Raw genomic sequence first — 21,608 nt, 5'->3', positions numbered from 1 at the left:
AGACTTATGAAAGTGAAATCATATCTGGCAAATCTGTTAAGAGTTTTTTGAGGTTGTAACTGGCAGGAGAGATAAGGAGGAACTAGTGGGTATTTGGATATTCAGATGACCTTCAATAAGATACCACAGAGGAGGTTACTGAATAAAATTTGAGCACACAGGATTGGGGTAATAATATTCCAGTGTGGACTGAGAATTGGCAAAAAACAAAACATGAATGAACAGCTCTGTTTAGGTTTGAAAGGCTATAACTAATGGGGTGCCACAGGGATTGTTGTTGGAGGCCCAAATGTTCACTGCATTCATCAATGATTTGGGTGAAGGACCAAGTTTTATGTATCCATGTTTGCTGATGGTATAGAGCTGGATGGCTGTGTGAGTTGTACGTAGGACGCAGTGAGGCTTCGATGGATGGCTGAAGACGAGGCAGATGGCTGAAGACAAGAAGATACAGGTGCCTGAGGGCACGTACCACCAGACTTAAGGACAGCTTCTGCCCCACTGTGATAAGACTATTGAACGGATCCCTTATACAATGAATGGACGATGACCTCACGATCTACCTTGTTGTGACCTTGCACCTTATTGCACTGCACTTTCTCTGTAGCTGTGACACTTTACTCTGTACTGTTATTGTTTTTACCTGTACTACGTCTATGCACTCTGTACTAACTCAATGTAACTGCACTGTGCAATGAATTGACCTGTAAGATCGGTTTGCAAGGCAAGTTTTTCACTGTACCTCGGTACAAGTGACAATAATAAACCAATACCAATACCAATAACCTGGAGAATATCGTGTCAATCCTTTTGGAGGACAAAATAGATTTTTTTTAATGGTGAGACACTGAAAAGTGTTAGTATTCAGAGGAATCTAGGAGCCCTTGTGTACAAATCACTGAAAGTTCACACACAATTACAGCAAGCAATTAGGAAGGCATGTGATGTATTGGCCTTTACTGCGATAGGATTTAAGTATAAGAGTAAAGCTGCCTTATTGCAATTATATAGAGGCTACACCTGGAATATTGCATACAAGGTCTGTTCTCCCAACTGAAGAACGAATATACTTGTAATAGAGACAATGCAGGTACGGTTCACAAGAGTAATTCCTGGAATAGGGTACTTTGTGTCATGAGGAGAGTTTAAGCCAGATGGCCTATACACTCTAAAGTTCAGAAGAAAGGTGACCTCACAAAACATACATCACTCTTAGTGGGTTTGACAGGGTTGTTGCAGGAATGATGTCTCAAGAACCAATGGTCACAGCCTCAAAATAAGGGGTCAGCCATTTAGGACTAAGATAACAGAGAGGAGGGAATCTTTGGATTTCTCCACCAGAGGCTCAGATGCTGAGTATATTCAAAGTGGGATCAATTGATTTTTAGATATTAAGGGAATTGAAGGATGTGGGGAAACGTGGCAGTGGTGAAAAGTCAGCCATGATCTTACTGCATAGTGGAGCGGCTGTGGGGGGGCTATGAGGGACAGGCAGTCTGATTCAACCCATGTAATACCTGAATTGTTATGTTGGGACCGTGTTGCTCACTGGGACTGTGTTGGGACACTGGGACTGTGTGGAGTAACTGGGACTGCATTGGGTTACTGAGATTGTGTTAGATCACTAGGACTGTGTTGAGTGACTGGGACTGTGTTGGGTCATTTGGACTACATTGGTCACTGGGACTGTGTTGGGTCACTGGGACTGTGTTGGGTCACTGAGGCAACATAAAATGCTAGAGGAACTCAGCAGGATGGGCGGCATCTATGCTGGGAAATGGACAGTCAATTTTTCGGATCCTTCATCTGGACTGTTGATCACTGGGACTGTGTCGGTCACTAGGGCGGCGCTCCCTCCCTCCCTCCCTCCCTCTGCGCCTGCGTTGCTCCTCCGGTCGCCATGGGAACGTTGACTGGCGGAGCGGCGCCTGCGCCTCGGACGCGGTGACGTTCCCGGCGGGGGAGGAAGATGGCGCATTACCGGGTGAGGGGAGTGGCGGGGGGACGAGTCGGAGAGGGGGGGGAGTCGGAGGGGGGGAGAGAGAGGGGGGGAGGGGGGAGAGAGAGGGGGGGAGGGGGGGAGAGAGAGGGGGGGAGGGGGGGAGAGGGGAGAGGGAGGGGGGGAGAGGGGAGAGGGAGGGGGAGAGAGGGAGGGGGGGGGGGGGGGGAGGGGGGGAGAGGGAGGGGGGGAGGGGGGGAGGGGGGGAGAGGGAGGGGGGGAGGGAGGGAGGGAGGGGGGGAGGGGGGGAGGGGGGGGGGGGGGGGGGGGGGGGGGGGAGGGGGGGGGAGGGAGGGGGGGGGGGAGAGGGAGGGGGGGGAGAGAGGGGGGGAGGGGGGGAGGGGGGGAGAGGGAGGGGGGGGGGAGAGGGAGGGGGGGGAGAGAGGGGGGGAGGGGGGGAGGGGGGGAGAGGGAGGGGGGGGGGGGGAGGGGGGGAGAGGGAGGGGGGGAGAGGGAGGGGGGGAGGGGGGGAGAGAGGGGGGGAGGGGGGGAGAGGGAGGGGGGGAGAGAGGGGGGGAGGGGGGGAGAGGGAGGGGGGGAGAGGGAGGGGGGGAGGGGGGGAGAGAGGGGGGGAGGGGGGGAGAGGGAGGGGGGGAGAGAGGGGGGGAGGGGGGGAGAGAGGGGGGGAGGGGGGGAGAGGGAGGGGGGGAGAGGGAGGGGGGGAGAGAGGGGGGGAGGGGGGGAGAGGGAGGGGGGGAGAGGGAGGGGGGGAGGGGGGGAGAGAGGGGGGGAGGGGGGGAGAGGGAGGGGGGGAGGGGGGGAGAGGGAGGGGGGGAGAGAGGGAGGGAGGGGGGGAGGGGGGGAGAGGGAGGGGGGGAGAGAGGGGGGGAGGGGGGGGGGGAGAGAGGGGGGGAGGGAGGGGGAGAGAGGTGGGGAGGGGGGAGGGGTGCGGGGGGAGAGGGAGGGAGGGGGGAGGGGGAGAGAGAGGGGGGAAGAGGGGGGAGGGAGGGGGGGGGGGGGGGGAGGGAGGGGGGGGAGGGGGGGAGGGAGGGGGGGAGGGGGGGAGGGAGGGGGGGAGGGGGGGAGAGAGGAGAGAGGAGAGAGGAGAGGAGGGGGGGAGAGAGGAGAGAGGGGGGGAGGGGGGGGAGGGGGGGGAGGGGGGGGAGAGAGGAGAGAGGGGGGGAGGGGGGGGAGGGGGGGGAGAGAGGAGAGAGGGGGGGAGGGGGGAGGAGAGAGGGGGGGAGGGGGGAGGAGAGAGGGGGGGAGGGGGGGGAGAGAGGGGGGGAGGGGGGGGGAGAGAGGGGGGGAGGGGGGGGAGAGAGGGGGGGAGGGGGGGGGAGAGAGGAGAGAGGAGAGAGGAGGGGAGGGGGGGAGGGGGGGGGAGAGAGGAGAGAGGAGGGGAGGGGGGGAGGGGGGAGGAGAGAGGAGGGGAGGGGGGGAGGGGGGAGGAGAGAGGAGGGGAGGGGGGGAGGGGGGGGGAGAGAGGAGGGGAGGGGGGGAGGGGGGGGGAGAGAGGAGAGAGGAGGGGAGGGGGGGAGGGGGGGGAGAGAGGAGAGAGGAGGGGAGGGGGGGAGGGGGGGGAGAGAGGAGGGGAGGGGGGGAGGGGGGGGAGAGAGGGGGGGAGGGGGGGGAGAGAGGGGGGGAGGGGGGAGGGAGGGGGGGAGGGGGGAGGGGGAGAGAGGAGAGGGGGGGGGAGGGGGGAGAGAGGAGAGGGGGGGGAGGGGGGAGAGAGGGGAGAGGGGGGAGGGGGAGAGAGGGGGGGAGGGGGGAGAGAGGGGAGAGGGGGGAGGGGGGAGAGAGGGGGAGAGGGGGAGTGGGGAGAGAGGGGGGAGAGAGGGGGGGGAGGGGGGAGAGAGGGGAGGGGGGAGAGAGAGGGGTGGGGGAAGAGAGAGGGGGGAGGGGTGGGGGGAGAGAGAGAGGGGGAGGCGGAGAGAGGGGGAGGGGTGGGGGAGGCGGAGAGGGGGGGCAGGGGTGGGGGTTAAGAGAGGGGGAGGGGTGGGGGAGAGAGAGGGGGAGCGAGAGGGAGGGGGTTACAGGGGGTGGGAGGGAGAGGAGGAGAAGGAGGGGTGGGGGGTGTCAGGGTGGGAGGGAGAGAGAAGGGGGCAGGGTTGTCGGGGGGTGGGAGTGGGGTGGGGATGTTGGAGGAGAGGGGTGGGGGAGGACAGGGAAGGGGGGCAGACTGGTGTAGGGGCACGGAAGAGTGTTAGAGGAGTGAGGAATGGGGTGTCGGGTTGAAAGGTGCAGGTTGTGCAGGAGATTAGAGGATTGAGGGGTGGCATAGGTGGCGTACTGGGCTGGAAGAGGAGAGGGGAAGACGAGGAAGGTAAGTAGCAGATAAGGTGCATGATGGTTGAGGTGAGTCAGGTAATGGTGAAGGAAGGACAGTGGGGTGCAGAGTGTGGTGGGGAGGCAGTAGGTGTTGGAGGACGGGGTTCGACAGATAGGGAGTGAAGTGACTGGGTGTAACTGGCATGTATATATTTGTTTGTGTGATATGCATTGTTTCTGTTATCGTCACTAGGCTGGGGATTCCCGAAGAGAACAATTTCGAAGATATTTAGAAAAAGGTGGAGTGTTGGATGCCCTTACAAAAGGTAAAGAGCTCTTATATAGAAAATTACAGTTTTAGATGAAGCCAGTTACGTTGGCATGAGAGGGAATTGAAAAACGGGAAATTACCAGCAAACATTTTAGTTGGATGTACGATGGCAAGTATTTTATTGTCTTTCATAATTCTCAACAAATATACATTCCTTTGTGAATACAATCAATGCTGGAATGGATGCAACTCTGTCCAGCTAAAGGCGATAAAGATAGGATTAAGTTAGCCTCCTGCTGCAAAAGAGAATAGTTGAGCCAAGCAATACACATGGAGACACAAGAAATTCTGCAGATGCTGGAATCTGGAGCAACGCACGAAAAGTGCTGGAGGAACTCAGCGGGTCAGGCAGCATCCGTGGAGGGAAATAAACAGTCGACGTTTCAGGCTGAGACCTTTCATCAGGACTGGAAAGGAAGAGGGCAGAAGCCAGAATAAGAAGGTTGGGGGAGGGGGAGGAGCACACGCAGGTAGGTGATAGGTGAGTCCAGGTGAGAGGGGGGAGATAGTGGGTGGGGGAGAAGATAAGCTGAGAGGTGATAGGTAGAAGAGGCTGAGGGCTGAAGGAGGAGGAATCCGGTAGGAGAGGGCAGTGGACCATTGAATTAAAGATGGGGGAGGAGATGGGCAGGTCATCAAGGCAGGGGAAGGGAGCCACAGGAATAAGGGAAGACAAAGGAGTGGTGGTGGGGGGGGGGTGGGGGAAGAAAAAGAAGAGATGGGGTCACCGGAAGTTAGAGAAATCGATGTTGAGGCCATCAGGTTGGAGACTCCCAAGGGGGAATATGAGGTGTTGTTCCTCCAACCTGCATCCGACCTCAACGTGGCAGTAGAGGAGGCCGTGGATAGACATGTCAGTGTGGGAGTGGGATGTGGAATTGAAGTGGGTGGCCACCGGGAGGTCCTGGCTGTTGCGGCGGACGGAGCAAAGGTGCTCGACGAAGCGGTCACCCAATCTGCGTCAGGTCTCACTGCAGTATAGGAGGCCGCACCGGGAGCAGTGGATACAATAAATGAACCAAGGATTGGACGGGTTTTAGGAAGTGCCAATGAATAGTAAAAAAAAAGGATTCTTGAAATAAATTTAATAGAAATATAAAAACAATTTTATGTCTTTGTGAAAAGTCAAAAAAGCAGGAGGAAAGGAGTTTCTTTGAATGCAGTGGAAGTATTGGAGAAGCCAACTCTGTCCGCAGACTCTCCCAGGCAATCCCTTTAGACATCTGGTCGTGAAAGAGTTCCCTGGAGAGTTATTTGCAAGGGAGTTCTCCCTTTCTCATGGGGAGCTGAGGGTTGCAATGTTGCACAGCAGACCTATTTAAAAGAATATTAGATAGAGTTAACACACTCCCAGGCCCATTGTAACTTCTGAAGCCTGGAAGAATCTGTGTTCCATGTTTCATGATTTTGAGAAATTGCATTTGAAGCAGCTTCCCTTCAAGTCTTGGCTGAATCTCAAGTCTGCGCTCTTGATCTGGACTTGTAAGGACCATGGTGGTGCTAATAGGGAGGTTGTGCCGATCGAGGGTCTTTCTTGTCAGACCATTTCTGGACCCAGTCAAATCAGCCTTTCGCAAGTCCGGACAGTGTGCGATGGAATGCTCTGCTCGTCCTCACTGATTTCCCACTCCTGTATTGCCAAGTAATTCTGTATACACTGCATGGGTGATTTATTTAGAAAAAAATCAATTCTTGATGGAGTTACTGCTTTAGTGTTTGAGCAAAGTAAATAAAATGGAACTTGTTTTATTTTCCAGTCTTGGTTGCTCTCTATGAGGAGCCGGAGAAGCCCAACAATGCAATGGAGTATCCTTTATGAGAGAGAAAGATTCTTCAGATGTTTTGGACAACATTAAGTAGTGCTTAACTACAAGCAGCTGTGGAGAGCTTCGATTCATTCTCTGGATGTAGGTGACATTGCAGAACAAAAATTAATTGTCCATTCCTGGTTATCCTTAAGGCAGTAGTGACAATGGACAGCTTTGTTGAACTGTTGACGACTAGGGTTTACTCAATCCCCAATCTTCCATCAGCAGAGAGGGACTGTAAGTTCTGGATCACCTGTCGGTGGAAAGTGTTTGTTTTGATCCAGTTTCCTGTCTGCAGAAAGGGGCTGTTTCCCCCATCTTTAGGGAGAATCTGTATTTCCCCTGTCTGCTCTCTGCAGGAAGAGGTTGTCTGTCCATCTCCTTTCATTTAATAAGGAGCAATGTTTCTCCAATGTTCTCAGTGCACAAAAGGGCTTGTTCCTCAATCTCCTGACAGCAGAAAAGGCCTTGATTTCTTTAATGTAACCATTGTTTGATGTTGTCATCTGGTTTATTGTGTTTGTTTTTGGCGTTTTTATCTTAAGCTTTTCCCTCTTCCTTTAATTTATGCGGGTGAACTGATTCTGGGTTAGTGATATATAGAGGCATTTTCATAAATTCTAGATACAAAAATAATTCTATTTTCATATTCCATTAACATTGCCTTGCAATATCAGATTAGTCCCATTACCAGGTTACTGTGTCTACTGTGGAAAGTTGCTCCATACATTGTACTTCCTTTTTCCATCATTTTATTACATTTCAAATTAATACACACAGCAATAGTGATTCTACACACAGTGCGAAGAGATTGGGATTACAATCACGGTTGACATATACAAACACAGGGAGTAAAATATATAATCTGAACCTCCCAATCTCTTACTAAGTGAACGTGATACAAAAGAATTTGATTATGTGAAAAGAGAACCCCAAAATTAACAAATAATAATAAACAAAAGCAAAACAAAAGCTGGACTGTTATTTCTCCGGTTAAAAAACATCATAATGTCGTTAGCTCTGCTCCTCTATATTCAAATAAAAGGTTATTGAAAGGGATTCGAAAAAGGTCTGCTTACATCATATGGAAATACTGAATAAATGGACTCCAAACTTCCTCAAATTTAAGCGAAGGATCAACAGTACCACTCCTAATATAGTTTGAGAATATACATTGTACTTCCATTTCCATAAATCATGTAGTTGGGATGATGTGACAATTCCATTGTGTTAAGAGGTGCTTTGTTCCTTTCCTTAATTTATTAGTTTCTTGAAACAGCATTTAGGAACAGCAGGCCCTGAGACTGCAGATGTGGAAACACTACGACTTGAGGTGACAGAACTGAGGCAGAAATACGAGGCCCTACTGGAGGAAAATAAGGAATTAAAAGCTAAGGTAATACCAGTCATTATATGAAGTCCTTTGAAATCATTCAATGTGATAAAGCTGTAGAGTATGTTCACTTGCCTTACTTCATTTCCTGGACAAAGTCCAACACTGTTTCCTTCCCTGTTGGACTGGCAACACAATGATCTTTAAAGATTACCTGCAGATATATTATTTCCTCCGTTATTGTTAGAACTGTTTTCTAATGCCTTTACTGGGTTCATTAAAGTCTCCTAATATTATAATTTCATTATAGATCTTTGACATTTTCCAACAGATTTGCTCTTTTGTCTCCTTGCTGTTTTGAACAATAAAAAATCTCCCAGTAATGTAACACATTGCACTGTTATGCAACTCATACCAATTAAATTCAGTTCTAGACTCACCTGATAAATCCTTTCCATTTAGAGATGCAATATTGTCATGTGTTACTGCTGGGTTCACGTAGAGTTGTGACTGGAGACTAACTGATTAAGACAATGCTAGATCAAGTGTGGTGAAGTAAGCAAGACAAGAAGCATCCTGAGTGAGACTGGAGAAGAAGTATCCTGAAATCTCATCAGATTTCCTTTGAAAATTAACTAAGGGGAAGAGCAGTACTGAGTTGAAAGCTTGATGACTTCCTTGGGATCAATAGTGGTCTGTCTCAGATTAATATATACATTACAAAACAAAATATATGCAGCTCTTGGTTAATCAAGGCCTGTAATTTTGCTAATTAACTGCAATTTATACCCTGCCTGTGGAAATAGTTTCTCCATATTTCTTCAATCAAAACCCATTATTGTGAAAACCTCAATTAGATCTCCCATTCAGCTTCTCAGATTCAAGGAGGTCAATCTCAGTTTCTCATCGCTACTACTGACCTTTAAGGTCTCGACGTCCTTCTCCGTTGGTGCTAAATTAGATTCATTCTTTGACCAAGGTATAACCAGTGTTTCAAAGAGTTACTTCTAGTTGTATTCATAAAGTTGAAGCGGTTTGCTTTTTCAAAAAGCTGTGCCTGATTCCTTGCAATATACCAATGCGTCAGTCCATTTTTTTTTAAATGGTTACTATGTGCACATTTAATTAATTTACAGTAATGGTTCCTCTCATTTTATATTTAGCCACCTGTTCTATATTTACTCCCTGGCCAGTTGTGATTACTCTCACTTTGTCTCTCATTTTCTATTTCATTTGTATAATTGGGTGATTTAGTTTCTTGAAGGTCTCTATCCCAGCCTTAGCATTTTAAAGCTTTTGTCTGTATCCTATTTATTATTTCTACCAGGGCAGAAATGACAAAGTATAATGGTATTCCTGCCTGATTTCTTTAGGGTTGAGCTGGAGCCTGTCCTCTCCACCCAGTACTGGACTAGTGTCACCTCTTCCCATGCCAACCCTCCAGCCACATATTTATTCTTGCACTCTGTTTCTTTGCCAAATTGCACATGGTTTAGGCCGTAGTCTGGAGACCATTACCCTTGCTTTCAAATTTAGCTCCTATTTCCTAAATTCTTAGTAATGATCCTTCCTGAAAATGATTTCAATATCTGAACAACAATGCAAGCAGCAACCACAATAAAATTATGATTTTAATTCTCACAGGGTTTGTACTGTCGCTGGTAAGGTCAGCATTAGTGCCATCCCCGAATGCCCTTGAGAAGGTAGAGGTGAATGGCTGCGATCCATGTTGTAACATGGAGTTTGACTGACACTTTGTTCTCCAATTCCTTTCCAGCTGGCTTGAGCTGTCCCAGTATGACAACACAAATTTAATTTTAAATTGAGTTCAAAATCCCTTCATAATCGTGTCCTTTGAAGCCTCAGTAACTTTCTCCAGCCATATAACCCTGCAGATATTTTAAAGACTATGGGAGAAAGCAGGACAGAGGGATCAGTTCTGGACTGTTGCAGACGAGGCTTAATCCAAATCCCCTACTCCCCTACTTCCTTCACTGCAGTAATAAGTGTCTGTGTGGGCCAGACTTACTGTGGTACCATATGGGTGACACAGTTTCAAATATTCATCGCCTGGATGTCACCTAAGAGGCAAATCAACAACGTGAATTAAATTGACAAATTTTTATGTAATGATTTGTCACACTGTATCATCTCTCTTCCCTTTTTATTCCTCTATTAAATGATACTGGGTAGATACTATAAAAATGTTTTAAAGGATTGTACTCAGGTTCTTTAGAGTCAAGTCTACCTTGAAATTTATGTTTTGTTCTAAATGTTGCTTTGATTTGTGTTTTCTTTTGTAGAACTATATTGTTTTACTGAGGTGGGGGGGGGGGGGGTGGGGGATGTTTGATTGACCTTGATCTATTTTACCGAGAGCATTGCGGAGATTCCAGGTTTATCACCAGCTAATTTGATAACATGGCTCTGATGCAGAAATCGGCTGTGAAATATTCAGCAGTGCACTATTGTGTTTCATTCTGTTATCCTCAGCTGGCACAGTTCGAGCCCCCCAAAGAGGAAGGGCAACCTGAATAAATCAAGTCAATCTGCATCGTTAGGAGAATGGATGAGAGGAATCTGAGAGAGCACCTGACAAATTGTATTGAGTTTGGAGAATTGATGTATACTGTGGAAGAAAAAGTATTTGGCAGCCAGTCTTTCAGGTTGCACACTGCAAATGTATCACCACTTTCACCTGACTATATTCGGTGATGCTGTTGGCTTCTCTGAGCAGAATTTTGGTCTATACTCAATAGTGGGACAAATAAATTATGTTTAACTTAAATTAATGCACCATTAAAACCTGTAGAAGTGGCCATTAAAATGCAAGATGAATTTCAAACGCTTTCATGACTATTGATGGAACTATTTTAAACTTTATGATTGGCAGTTTGTCACCAGAAAGGCATTTGACACAGTTTTCTCTTTGAGCAAGCAAGTTTGTTGACAACTATTTTTGCAGTCTGGGGGAAAGCTGTAATTAGCAGGTTAAGATGGTTTATTTATGTTATGTTCCCTGTTGGATTGAGAGCAAGGGACCAAAGCAAGTTGCGAATTATTTTAAATAGTGTTTGGCCAATAAATTCTGTTCAGAAGCCAAAATGAACAAGCATCACCATTGTCCGGGGCTTGATGGCAGTCAAATCTGAATACAGGCGTCTATGTTAGAAGATTTCTTGTTATCCAGTGGTCTGGGTTAGGGTTAGCAGTCAGTGAATAGATGCCTTGAAGCAATGAGTCAAAAGTAGCCTATCAAGAACCATACATTTGTCTGAATAAAAACAACTTACTGGCTGATTTTACACTTCTACTACTACTAGCTGTACAGGAGTCCAATTTTCCCTTTTGATATTTACTCAATAAACTTTGTTTGCACATCATTGTTCTGTTTATTCCTAAATGTACAACAGTGACCAAAAGTAGGTTCTTGTTCCAGGATGGCAGATGTAATGATTACAGTGGTTATTGGAAATTATAGCACAGAATGAGACCATTCTCCCTGGGCAACTGTTCCACCCCTTCAGTTGGAATTGTCCAACTCTGCAACTCAGTCCTTTTTCGTTTCATTGCCTCTGGCTGATTTATTGGGTGGGTTATGGCGGTGTTAGCTGAAATTTCCTATGGTTATTATTCAATCCTCCTATTTATAGATTCGATGTACATTTCTATCTTTACTCTCTCAGCATTCTCTCTCTCTCTCTCTCTCCCCTCTCCAGTGTCTTTTGACTCCTTTTGCTGCTGTGTCTTTTATTCTTTGGATTTTGAGTATTGCTGTAAAAGCCAGCATTTATTCCCCATCATTAACTGCCCTTGAGAAGGTGACGCGAGAGCCTTTAGCCTGGGATATGGTTGAATGCACGGCCTTGACACAGCTACAAAAGATAATATGATAGTACATCCCAGTAAGAATCTGGGTAAATCCTGATTATCGAATCACAAACCAGTATGAACCCTATTTGCATTTGCCATACTCATCCAGAAAATTCCGGCGAGAATTTTAAATTCACCTGCTTTCTAAGCAGTCTCTGCACTTCATGCAGTTCATCCACAGTGTGCTATTTACATAACGGAGAGTGCACTGCTTCTTGAATCAGCTCCTTTCTGAGTCTGTGCAGCAGTTAATCCTTGCAAAGCTATGCAGAAACCCAAATATTAGTGGTTTCTTGCAGATAAAGCAGTATCCAATAATACGACTGCTTCATTTAAAATTGAATGACCACTAAAAATGAGGATATGGTCAATATTGCTATTTGTGGGAGCTTTCTAAATGCAAATTAGTTTATGTTTCCTATATTACACTATTGCCATTTATAAGATGACTACATATTATAAATCTTTGTTGTTTGTCAATTGGATTTGATGAAGTTGTTAGGATTATTTGTGAAAGTAGTCAAACAGCTACTCAATTTGGGTTCAAGTGTAAAGCAATAATTGAGCTGTGTAAAAGCAATCATAGACATAAAAGAAGTTGTTGCATGATGGATTTGCTTTGTATGGATGAAAAGCCATACACAAGAAAAATAATTCAACAAAGGCTACAGACTACACAAGTCACCTAAGAGTGAAACAATGTGTCACACACATACCACCAACACAAAACCATTCTTATACATCTCCACCCAAAATCAAAAGTCACTGAATTATCTAATTCAGTAGTGCACATTTTTGTTTGCAGAATGGGCTAGATTCACAATCCAGGTTGTTTTTGTTGACCATTTAGTCAAAAACATGAAAAATGCTTGCTGTTTTCATTCCAACTGTGCTCCAATGTTGGAATCCAGTGGCAGAGAGCTAGTTGTCTACCGTTTCCAGCAGTTACAATCGGAAATTTGATATTGCAGTTTGGAGATATTCACAAACATTCCAATCTCTTTGACAGTTCGACCGCCTGGGGCAGCGGCTTAACCAGCTCTCTCGGGATTTGAGGATGTGGTTAAACCATCTCTCGAAGATTTTCTAGAGGAGCTGCTTAATTTGTTATCAAAGCAGTGCTGGGGGGTGGAATAGGAATGTCCTCGCTAATTAGGAACTGCCTTTGGGGAATCACGCTGTTAGATTTGCTCCAGTTAAGTACAAATCTAGTGCATGTGGGAATTGCAAGCACATCAGTAAGGCTAGATACTGCACATCATTTTTCTAATTAAAGGTTTTGATTGCTGGATCCCCTTACATCTGCTCTTTGTTGACAGGAAGGGCAGCTGTAAATTCCCTCTAAAACAAGGGCGTACTACATTCCAACCACGTTAACTCTGAAGAAACCACAGCCTTTCCCCTGTTGACAATATTCCAGCCAAATCTTGATTAGAGCCAATCCTTTGCTCTTTGTGTAAACACTCATCTTTTATTTTGTACTAACGAAATCAATAATCTGTCAATCTAACACTAAAACTCCCACTCCTCCAAACAACTTAGCCTGCATATTGTACACACTACACTATATTTAAAAAAAAGATAACTTTGATGGTCCAGGATGTGGCTCTTGGTTAGTGCCAGAAAGTATAAATAAGAGATCTATAACTAACTGTTTGCTACGACGTGGAGACCCTACTCACCTGGTAGGGTGGGGAACAATCTTTGGGAGACCAATCTGCTCCCTTGGGTGGGCACAAAATAGCCCCAAAGGTAGTAGTTAACCCAGTGTCCAGGTCAACATTTCTCCTCACAAGCACCATGAACTGTTCCTGGACAACCTGCTCTTTATGGGAACTTTGCTCCCTTTCCTGCATCTAAAATAAAAGCCAGGCGTCATGCAAAAAACAATTTGTGCATACGATCTTGCTGGTGTAAATGGTGACCTGCTCGGATTAGCATTAAAACACGGTTAGCTGAATATGTTATTGAAAAGGTGAAGATAACCTGTCCTGGCGGTGGGTCATTTCCAGCTCGGAACGTTCCCTCGGCCCGTGTTCGCCTGGGAAGCGGACTCGGTCGCCGCCCGGAGCGGTTGCTAAGGCGCGGTCCGTTCCGGTGACGGGCCGGATGCCTGCGTGTTGTTGGTGGGGAGATGGCGGGCTCGGGCTCGGCGGCGCCCGGACCCGGAGCGGACAGAGGCCCCGGTCCCGGTCCCGGCCGCGCCTCCGGGGAGAACCCCAGCCAGGACAGCACCTTCGAGTGCAACATCTGCCTGGACACGGCCAAGGACGCGGTGATCAGTCTGTGCGGACACCTGTTCTGGTGAGGAGGCGGAGGTGGGAGGGAGGGGCGGAGGTGGGAGGGAGGGAGGGAGGGGTGAGGGAGGGAGGGGCTGGGTGAGTGAGGGAGGGAGGGAGGGGGTGAGTGAGGGAGGGAGGGAGGGGGTGAGTGAGGGAGGGAGGGAGGGGGTGAGGGGAGGGGGAGGGGAGTGGGTGAGGGAGGGGAGGGGAGTGGGTGAGGGAGGGGAGGGGAGGGGGGGTGAGGGAGGGGAGGGGGTGAGGGAGGGGAGGGGAGGGGGGGTGAGGGAGGGGAGGGGGTGAGGGAGGGGAGGGGAGGGGGGGTGAGGGAGGGGAGGGGGGGTGAGGGAGGGGAGGGGGTGAGGGAGGGGAGGGGGTGAGAGGGGGTGAGGGAGGGGAGGGGGTGAGAGGGGGTGAGAGGGGGTGAGGGAGGGGAGGGGGTGAGAGGGGGTGAGGGAGGGGAGGGGGTGAGAGGGGGTGAGGGAGGGGAGGGGGTGAGAGGGGGTGAGGGAGGGGAGGGGGTGAGAGGGGGTGAGGGAGGGGAGGGGGGGTGAGGGAGGGGAGGGGAGGGGGGGTGAGGGAGGGTGAGGGAGGGGAGGGGGGGTGAGGGAGGGGAGGGGGGGAGAGAGAGTGAGGGAGGGGAGGGGGGGTGAGGGAGGGAGGGGAGGGGGGGTGAGGGAGGGAGGGGAGGGGGGGTGAGGGAGGGGAGGGGGTGAGAGAGAGTGAGGGAGGGGAGGGGGGGTGAGGGAGGGGAGGGGGGGTGAGGGAGGGAGGGGAGGGGGGGTGAGGGAGGGGGGGGGAGGGAGGGAGGGGAGGGGGGGTGAGGGAGGGGAGGGGGTGAGAGAGAGTGAGGGAGGGGAGGGGGTGAGGGAGGGGAGGGGTGAGGGAGGGAGGGGAGGGGGTGAGGGAGGGGAGGGGTGAGGGGGGGAGGGGGTGAGGGGGGGAGGGGGTGAGGGAGGGGAGGGGGTGAGGGGGGGAGGGGGTGAGGGAGGGGAGGGGTGAGGGGGGGAGGGGGTGAGGGAGGGGAGGGAGGGGAGGGGGGAGGGGAGGGGGTGAGGGAGGGGAGGGGGGAGGGGAGGGGGTGAGGGAGGGAGGGGAGGGGGGAGGGGAGGGAGAGAGGGGAGGGGAGGGGGTGAGGGAGGGGAGGGGGTGAGAGAGAGTGAGGGAGGGGAGGGGGTGAGGGAGGGTGGGAGGTGGGGGAGGGGGTGAGGGAGAGGGGAGGGGGGAGGGGGTGAGGGAGAGAGGGGAGGGGGGAGGGGGTGAGGGAGAGAGGGGAGGGGAGGGGGTGAGGGAGAGAGGGGAGGGGGTGAGGGAGGGAGAGAGGGGAGGGGAGGGGGTGAGGGAGGGAGAGAGGGGAGGGGGTGAGGGAGGGAGAGGGGGGGAGGTGAGGGGGGGAGGGGGGGAGGGGAGGGGGTGAGGGAGGGAGGGGCTGAGTGAGGGGGTGAGGGGTGAGGGAGGGGAGGGGGTGAGGGAGGGGAGGGGGTGGGGAGGGAGGGGAGGGGGAGGGGAGGGGGTGAGGGGGGAGGGGACTGGGTGAGGGAGGGGAGGGGGGGAGGGGAGGGAGGGGAGGGGGTGAGGGAGGGGAGGGGGGAGGGAGGGGAGGGGGTGAGGGAGGGAGGGGAGGGGGGAGGGAGGGGCTGGGTGGAGGTGGTGAGGGAGGGGGGGTGGAAGGTATGGGGGAGGGAGTGGGGCTGTAGGGTGTGAGGGAGGGGGGGTACAGAATGGGGGAAATCACAGGGACAGGGGTGGAACTATTGGGTATAGGGAGGGGTGGGCTGTAGGGTATGGGGGGCAGGTGGGGCTGTAGAGTATGGGGAGGGGGCACTGTAGGGAGTGGGGTAGGAAGGGAGGGGGACTAGGATATGAGGAGGGACAGTTATAGACGGGGTGGTAACTGGGGAGGAGGAGCAGGATTGGAGAGGGAGGCTTGGAAGGATAGGCAGAAGGGAAGGTGGGGGCTGAGCTGTGCCGGTGAAGTGAGTTTGAAGGAATAGGGGCTGTTGAGGTGGTGAACAGTGAATCGGGGAACAGTTTGTGGGAGGGTGGAGACTGAGTGGTGGGTCGGTGGGCAGTGGAGAAATAGATTGGAGTGGGACGGTCGAAGGGTGGCTGCGGGAGGTGCTGGAGGGTGTTATGATTCTGCTTCTAATATGCTGACTTGCAATTTATTTATTTTTTGCTGAAACCTGTGGATACCTGCAGTTGGCCTTGTTTACATCAGGTACGTTTCTGTTATTTTATCTCTCTTTGCTCTGACTGTAAGGATTGGGGAACTTGGGATGGGGCAGCCATCATGCTTACTGGTTCCAGTGAATTCAGATGTTAAAGTCCACCCATTGGCGGCTGAACTGTGGCTCAATGATAGCACATTCGGTGATGGTGGTGGAGGGAGTGGAGTGCAGAAATTCAAGCACATCATCCAGGGGAGGGTGAGACGCTGTTAGAGGTGTCACCTTTTGGAGAAGATCAGGACAATCTTTCTGGTTCTCTTCAGTAGATGATCCATTGTCCACAAGGCACAAGTCAGGAACAAGAGGGAATATCCTCCACTTGCCTGGATGAGTGCAGCTCCAGCTACACACGAGAATTTCAACACCATTCAGGGGATGTAGCCTGCCTGATTGGCACCTTCCACCAAACTGATAATTCCCTCTAACACTGCAGCCACAGTGCACTAAGTGGGGACCACCTAGAGTTATTGGTGCTTGTGCCATGTTTTCGAAGGCAGTTAGTGACGGGTATTAAATAGTTTTATGACAATATTCGGATCTCAAAGAATAAAAGACGCAGCAGCAATATGGAAATCGAAATAAAGTTTAATACTGACAGGTCAGACAGCGATTCACTAACGTTTCAAGTTGATCAGATACATCAAGAAGAGGGGACAAGGAGGGTAGGGGTGTGGAGGGATGGGGAAAGTGGTTTGTTAGTGTTTGGGTGAGTTATGGAGGAGGAGTGGGGCCTAATGTTCTTTTCAGTCAAATAACTGTGGTTAAGAAGGTGAATGATAGTATCAGACGAGGAAAAAGCATATCATTGCATAAAGACAAAAGAAGCAGGAGCAAGAGCAGGCCAATCTACCCTTCGTGTCCTCATTCAATAACAATATGGCTGATCCAGTCTTGGCCCCAGCATCACTTTTCTGCCCCTTTTAAATCTATGCCCACTGGTTTTTGACCCCTCTACAAAGGAAGAGAGAGGTCCTTGTTGTTTGCTCTGGATAGGCCCACTTCCTTCCCTTTTTAAACCATTATGCAGCATTGTAGGTAGAGATGATTTAAAAATGGTGGTCAGCGTTTCTGCATTTCCTCTCTTTTAACATCCTTGGATATATTTCGACTGCGCTTTGGTGATTTATCCACTTCCAAACCTACTAAACTCCTTTACTAAGTTTATCCCAACTAGTATTTCACATGTCCTCCTTGTATATACCATCATCATCAGTGATTCTTTAGGTTTTCAATGTATTCGGTTAGAAAGTACATAGCAAGCCCAATATGAAAGGGGAGAATCTTCTCTCTCCTGTGAAGACGGCCCCAGAGTACTGATTCCCAAACCTTATTTGCATCCTCTGCCTCATTTTTGGTTCCCCAATAACCCCTTCTTTTTCCTTACTTTCTCGTTTTCTCCTTGTATACTTCTGAAACATTTTATTTTCTTTGATTATACTTACCAGTAATTTTTCATGTTCTCCTTTTGATTTCCTGATTTGCTTTTTAATTTCATCCCAATGGTTTCTATACCTTTCAATATATTAAACTCATAATGTCTCACATTAGCTTCTCTTTGCCTTAACTTGCCTTCTTTGTGCATCATTCAGGCAACTCCAGATTTATCCATCCCATCCTTTCTCTTTGTGGGATTACACTTAACCTTGAACCTCTTGAATGTCCTTCTTAACTGCCTCTTATTGCTCAAAAATGATCTACCTTCAAGTAGCTCCTTTTCCTCCACTTCTGTACCTATGTGCCTATGATACTGCAGCAAGCAAATTTTTCATTGTACTGTACCTCGCCATACTTGTGCACATAACAACATACTCAATGACTTGAGCTGAAATGATTTTGTGGTTTATTAAAATTGGTTTATCCTGATTTAGAAACTTTACTCATTTTATCTTTGTCCATTTCCTGTCAAACCTAACTGAATTATGATTACAGAAAGGATCTTCCATCTATTTTGTCTTCCTGCCCAAATTTGTTCCCTAATTCCTACATCCAGAGTTGTTCCCCTTGTACTGGGCTTGCTCCATACGAGCACCTAGGCATCCACTGAGTTGTTAAGTAGAGAAAGTGTAAGCACCCACTGTCACCGCACATCAAGAATCTAACCAGCTGCTGATGTCCCACTTCAACACCCAGCCATGAAATGTCATGTAAAAGAATCTAGCTAAGATATTTATTAGTCACATGTACATCAAAACACACAGTGAAATACATCTTTTGCGTTACTGAGAATGTGCTGGGGGCAGCCCGCAAGTGTCACCACTCTTCTGGCGCCAACATAGTATGCCCACGGCTCCCAACCCGTATGTCTTTGGAATGTGGGAGGAAACCCACGCAGACACATGGGGAGAACGTACAAACTCCTTCCAGACAGCGGCTGGAATTGAACCCGGGTTGCTGGCGCTGTAATAGCGTTACGCTGACCACTACCCTACCGTGCCGCTGCTGACGGATTACACCGAGAAGCTAGCTGTACACTGACTTCCTAGAGGACTAGATACTCATTGGCCTCTGCACCCTGATACCCTCCTCTCTGCCCCCTCCCCCAAAGCAGCCACACTGGCACTTTCACCACACTGAACATTCTGACATCATTTATCAAGAACAAGAAGCTTAGCACCCAGTGACAAGAAATCAAGAACGTAAACAATCACCAATGCTCACGTCATTGATCTAAACACCCACTGACGGCATGTGCCATGGTCCTAATGTGCCCTGACAGGGAATCATGCCATTGTGGCCCAGGGTATTTATGATATTTCTAGTAGTAGAAGATGAACGCATGCAGGCCACCCAAAGATGCTAATGTTAAATCACGGTAATGATCATAGGCACAAATTACTTATGCAAAGTACTGGAGAAAATACTGGTGCACGGCAGTGACAAAACCCTCAATCAGATACTTTCCATCCCACGGTTTTAAAGGAGGCTGAGAGCTATGCAGATCCCTCAGAAATAATGTTTCTGAGTTCTTATTTGAACACCATTCTTTCAGAGTGGAAAATAGAACATTTTGCTCCAATATTCTAAGAAGGAAAGAGGAAAACTAGGGAAACACGGTGGGCCAAAGGGCCTGTATTGTACCGTGTTGTTCTATGAATTTCAGACCAGTTGATCTAACACCTCTTGTCAGGTACGACCAGAGATTGTTGTTGTCTTTGGCAGTGGCTCGGGGCTGAGAACGATTTGTTTGCATTCCGTTTCTGTGGGTTCCAAGGAGATTAACGTTGTCTGTTTGCCCTTCTCACTCTTCGTGTGATGTCAGTGGGGAGGTTATCTTCTTGATGTGGGATTCCTGCTACGGTGTGTATTTACCTTCTCCATGTACGATGTCAATGTAGGACCACAGACCATGCCACAGGTAGGGCAGGAGATGCTTGACACGGTGGCAAGTAGGTAGTTTGAGAGACTGTAGAGAAGCCGACAGTCTCTTTGTAGGCACTAATTGTGGTGGATGTCACAAAGATCCGGGAGCTGTGAATATTGTGCAGTGCATGTGAAGTGCTGCAGTGTTTCTGTTGCTGTTGTTGCTTTGGGGCCAGATTAATGGAGATAACAGAGTGCTAGTTTGTCAAACAGTCATTGACGGACGTCAAGCCTGGTGATACAGACATCCTTGCAGGTGCTAGTGGCTTGGATTAGGAATGTACTGCAGTAAATTTATCAAGAGGAGGAACTCCATTGGAATTAGATTTTCGTATTCTCGCCTTACAAATCACACCTTGTCAGAGGATTGTTGTTTTCCATTCTCGGCACTGAACTCTCTCAGGAGGATTGGCTCTTCTGGAACACAGGCCTTTTTGTTTTAAGGTGAGAGTAAAAGTCCTCCTCGTCCACATCTGGAGTTCTCAGTATTGGAGAGTTTGCACTGATGATTGTAGCATGCTGGTTCTGTGCTGAAGTGAGCTGGGTGGTCTGGAAGCCCTTGTCCTCCTCTGTGGTAGTGTTGTGGGTTTGGGACGTAGCCCAGACTAGGAATTGCACTGCATCTTGTAGCTGGTATTTTCTGCAGCCATGGTTCACCATTTGTGAATGGTGTGCCGATCAAGCAGGCTGCTTTTTCTGGATGTATTGAGCTGCTTGCTTGTTGTTGGTGCTGTTATCCAGACAAATGGAAAGTATTTCAACATGTTTCTAACGTGTGTCTTGTAAATTGTGCAGAGGCTTTGGGGTATCTGGATATGTGCCATTTGCTGCACCATACCCAACCTCTCACCTGTTCTAATAATGAAATCAGAAAATGTTGGGAGATACTCAGCAGGTCAGGCAGCATCCATGGAGAGAGAGTTAGTGCTTCAGGTCAGTGACCCTTCATCAGAACTGGAAAAGTGAGAAACCAAGCACATTTTAAGTGACTGAGGGGTGGAGAGAGCAAAAGGAACATCTGTGATAGGATGGAGACCTAAGAGAATCCAAATGACACATGGTGTCAGTGACGTCTGCTGGAGGGTGGGTATTAATCATAATTGGTCTGTCTGGAGGAGATAGAGGGAGATGAGTGAGGACAGAAAGAAAGAAGAATCAAACAAATAAACAATGTTAGAAGTGTGAAGTGCAGAACGCAGCAGTTCCTGGAAGTACTCAACGGGTCGTGTAGCATCTGTTCAGAGAGGAAAAAATGAGTTAATGTTAAGGTGGGTGGCCTTGTTTGCAGAACTGGCCAGTTTTACACAAACAGGAAAGGCTGGTTATCTGAAATTGTTGAATTCAACATTGCAGATTGAATGAGTGTTTGGCAATGCAGTTATCCAATATGCATTTGGGTTGGGTTTTCCAGTGTAGAGGACACTGCATTTGAAGCATCAGACATCTACGTTACGTTGGAAGAAGTGCAAGTGACAGAATCTTGTAGCCACAGTATTTATGTGGCTGGCCTAGTTGGATTTTCTGGTCAACAGTGATCTGAATGAGCAGATAATTTACAGTAGTCATGCCTTTGGGATGAGTAAGAAGGTAGGTTGTCAAGTGTAGGTGGTTAGACTCTTATCTTTGATTGTACTTAAGTGGCAGGTAACATTCATGCCACAAGCCAACCCTTGCCTGGAGGTTCTCCTGGGTTTTTCTGCATGGAGACGTAGAGTGCTACATTTTCTGAGGTGTTACAATGGACCTGAACATCCTGCAATTATCGGCAATGGCAGACGGTGAATAATAAATAAATTATTAGAAAAGAAAACGAGAAGGCACACAAGTGAGGATAGTAAATGTTGGTGTGCATAATTTTTTTGTTTTCAAATCTCTTTATATTTCCTAGACTTAGAGAGATATGAGTCGTGGGCATCTTGGTCAGCATGGAAGAGTTGGGCCGAAGGGCTTGCTTCTGTGCTGTGACTTTACCTATTTCTGTAATCTCCTCCAGTCTTCTGGGATCCCTGTGATCCTTCAACTCATTCCTGTTGTGCATCTTCAATTTAATTATGACCCCATTCCCTTCACCTCTAGCTGCTTTGATCCCAAGCTTTGGAAACTTCCCCCCAAAGCTCTCTGCATCTTACCTCTTATAAGATGGTCCTTTAAAGCAATTTCTGTGGCCAAGCTTTTGATCATCCACC

General features: G+C 49.0%; 2 protein-coding genes across 2 annotated transcripts in view; both read left to right on the top strand.

Annotated features, from left to right (window-relative positions):
• The first annotated feature begins 1,899 nt into the window (after positions 1-1,899).
• mycbp (MYC binding protein) lies at positions 1,900-11,062 on the top strand. Its single transcript, XM_052032220.1, has 5 exons — positions 1,900-1,984; positions 4,461-4,533; positions 6,296-6,344; positions 7,613-7,742; positions 10,173-11,062. The coding sequence occupies exons 1-5, from the start codon at positions 1,970-1,972 to the stop codon at positions 10,215-10,217; spliced, it is 312 nt and encodes a 103-aa protein (XP_051888180.1). The 5' UTR covers positions 1,900-1,969; the 3' UTR covers positions 10,218-11,062.
• A 2,577-nt stretch (positions 11,063-13,639) lies between these two features.
• Positions 13,640-21,608, top strand: part of rnf185 (ring finger protein 185) — a 28,411-nt gene continuing 20,442 nt past the window's right edge. The window contains exons 1-2 of the mRNA XM_052032018.1: positions 13,640-13,856; positions 16,034-16,052. Of these exons, the coding sequence (XP_051887978.1) occupies positions 13,687-13,856; positions 16,034-16,052 (189 nt within the window). The 5' untranslated portion in view covers positions 13,640-13,686. The remainder of the gene's footprint in view (positions 13,857-16,033; positions 16,053-21,608) is intronic.

This window comes from Pristis pectinata, chromosome 17 (genome assembly GCF_009764475.1).
Source record: "Pristis pectinata isolate sPriPec2 chromosome 17, sPriPec2.1.pri, whole genome shotgun sequence".
NCBI lineage: Eukaryota > Metazoa > Chordata > Chondrichthyes > Rhinopristiformes > Pristidae > Pristis > Pristis pectinata.
This window is presented reverse-complemented; position numbering and strand designations above follow the sequence as displayed.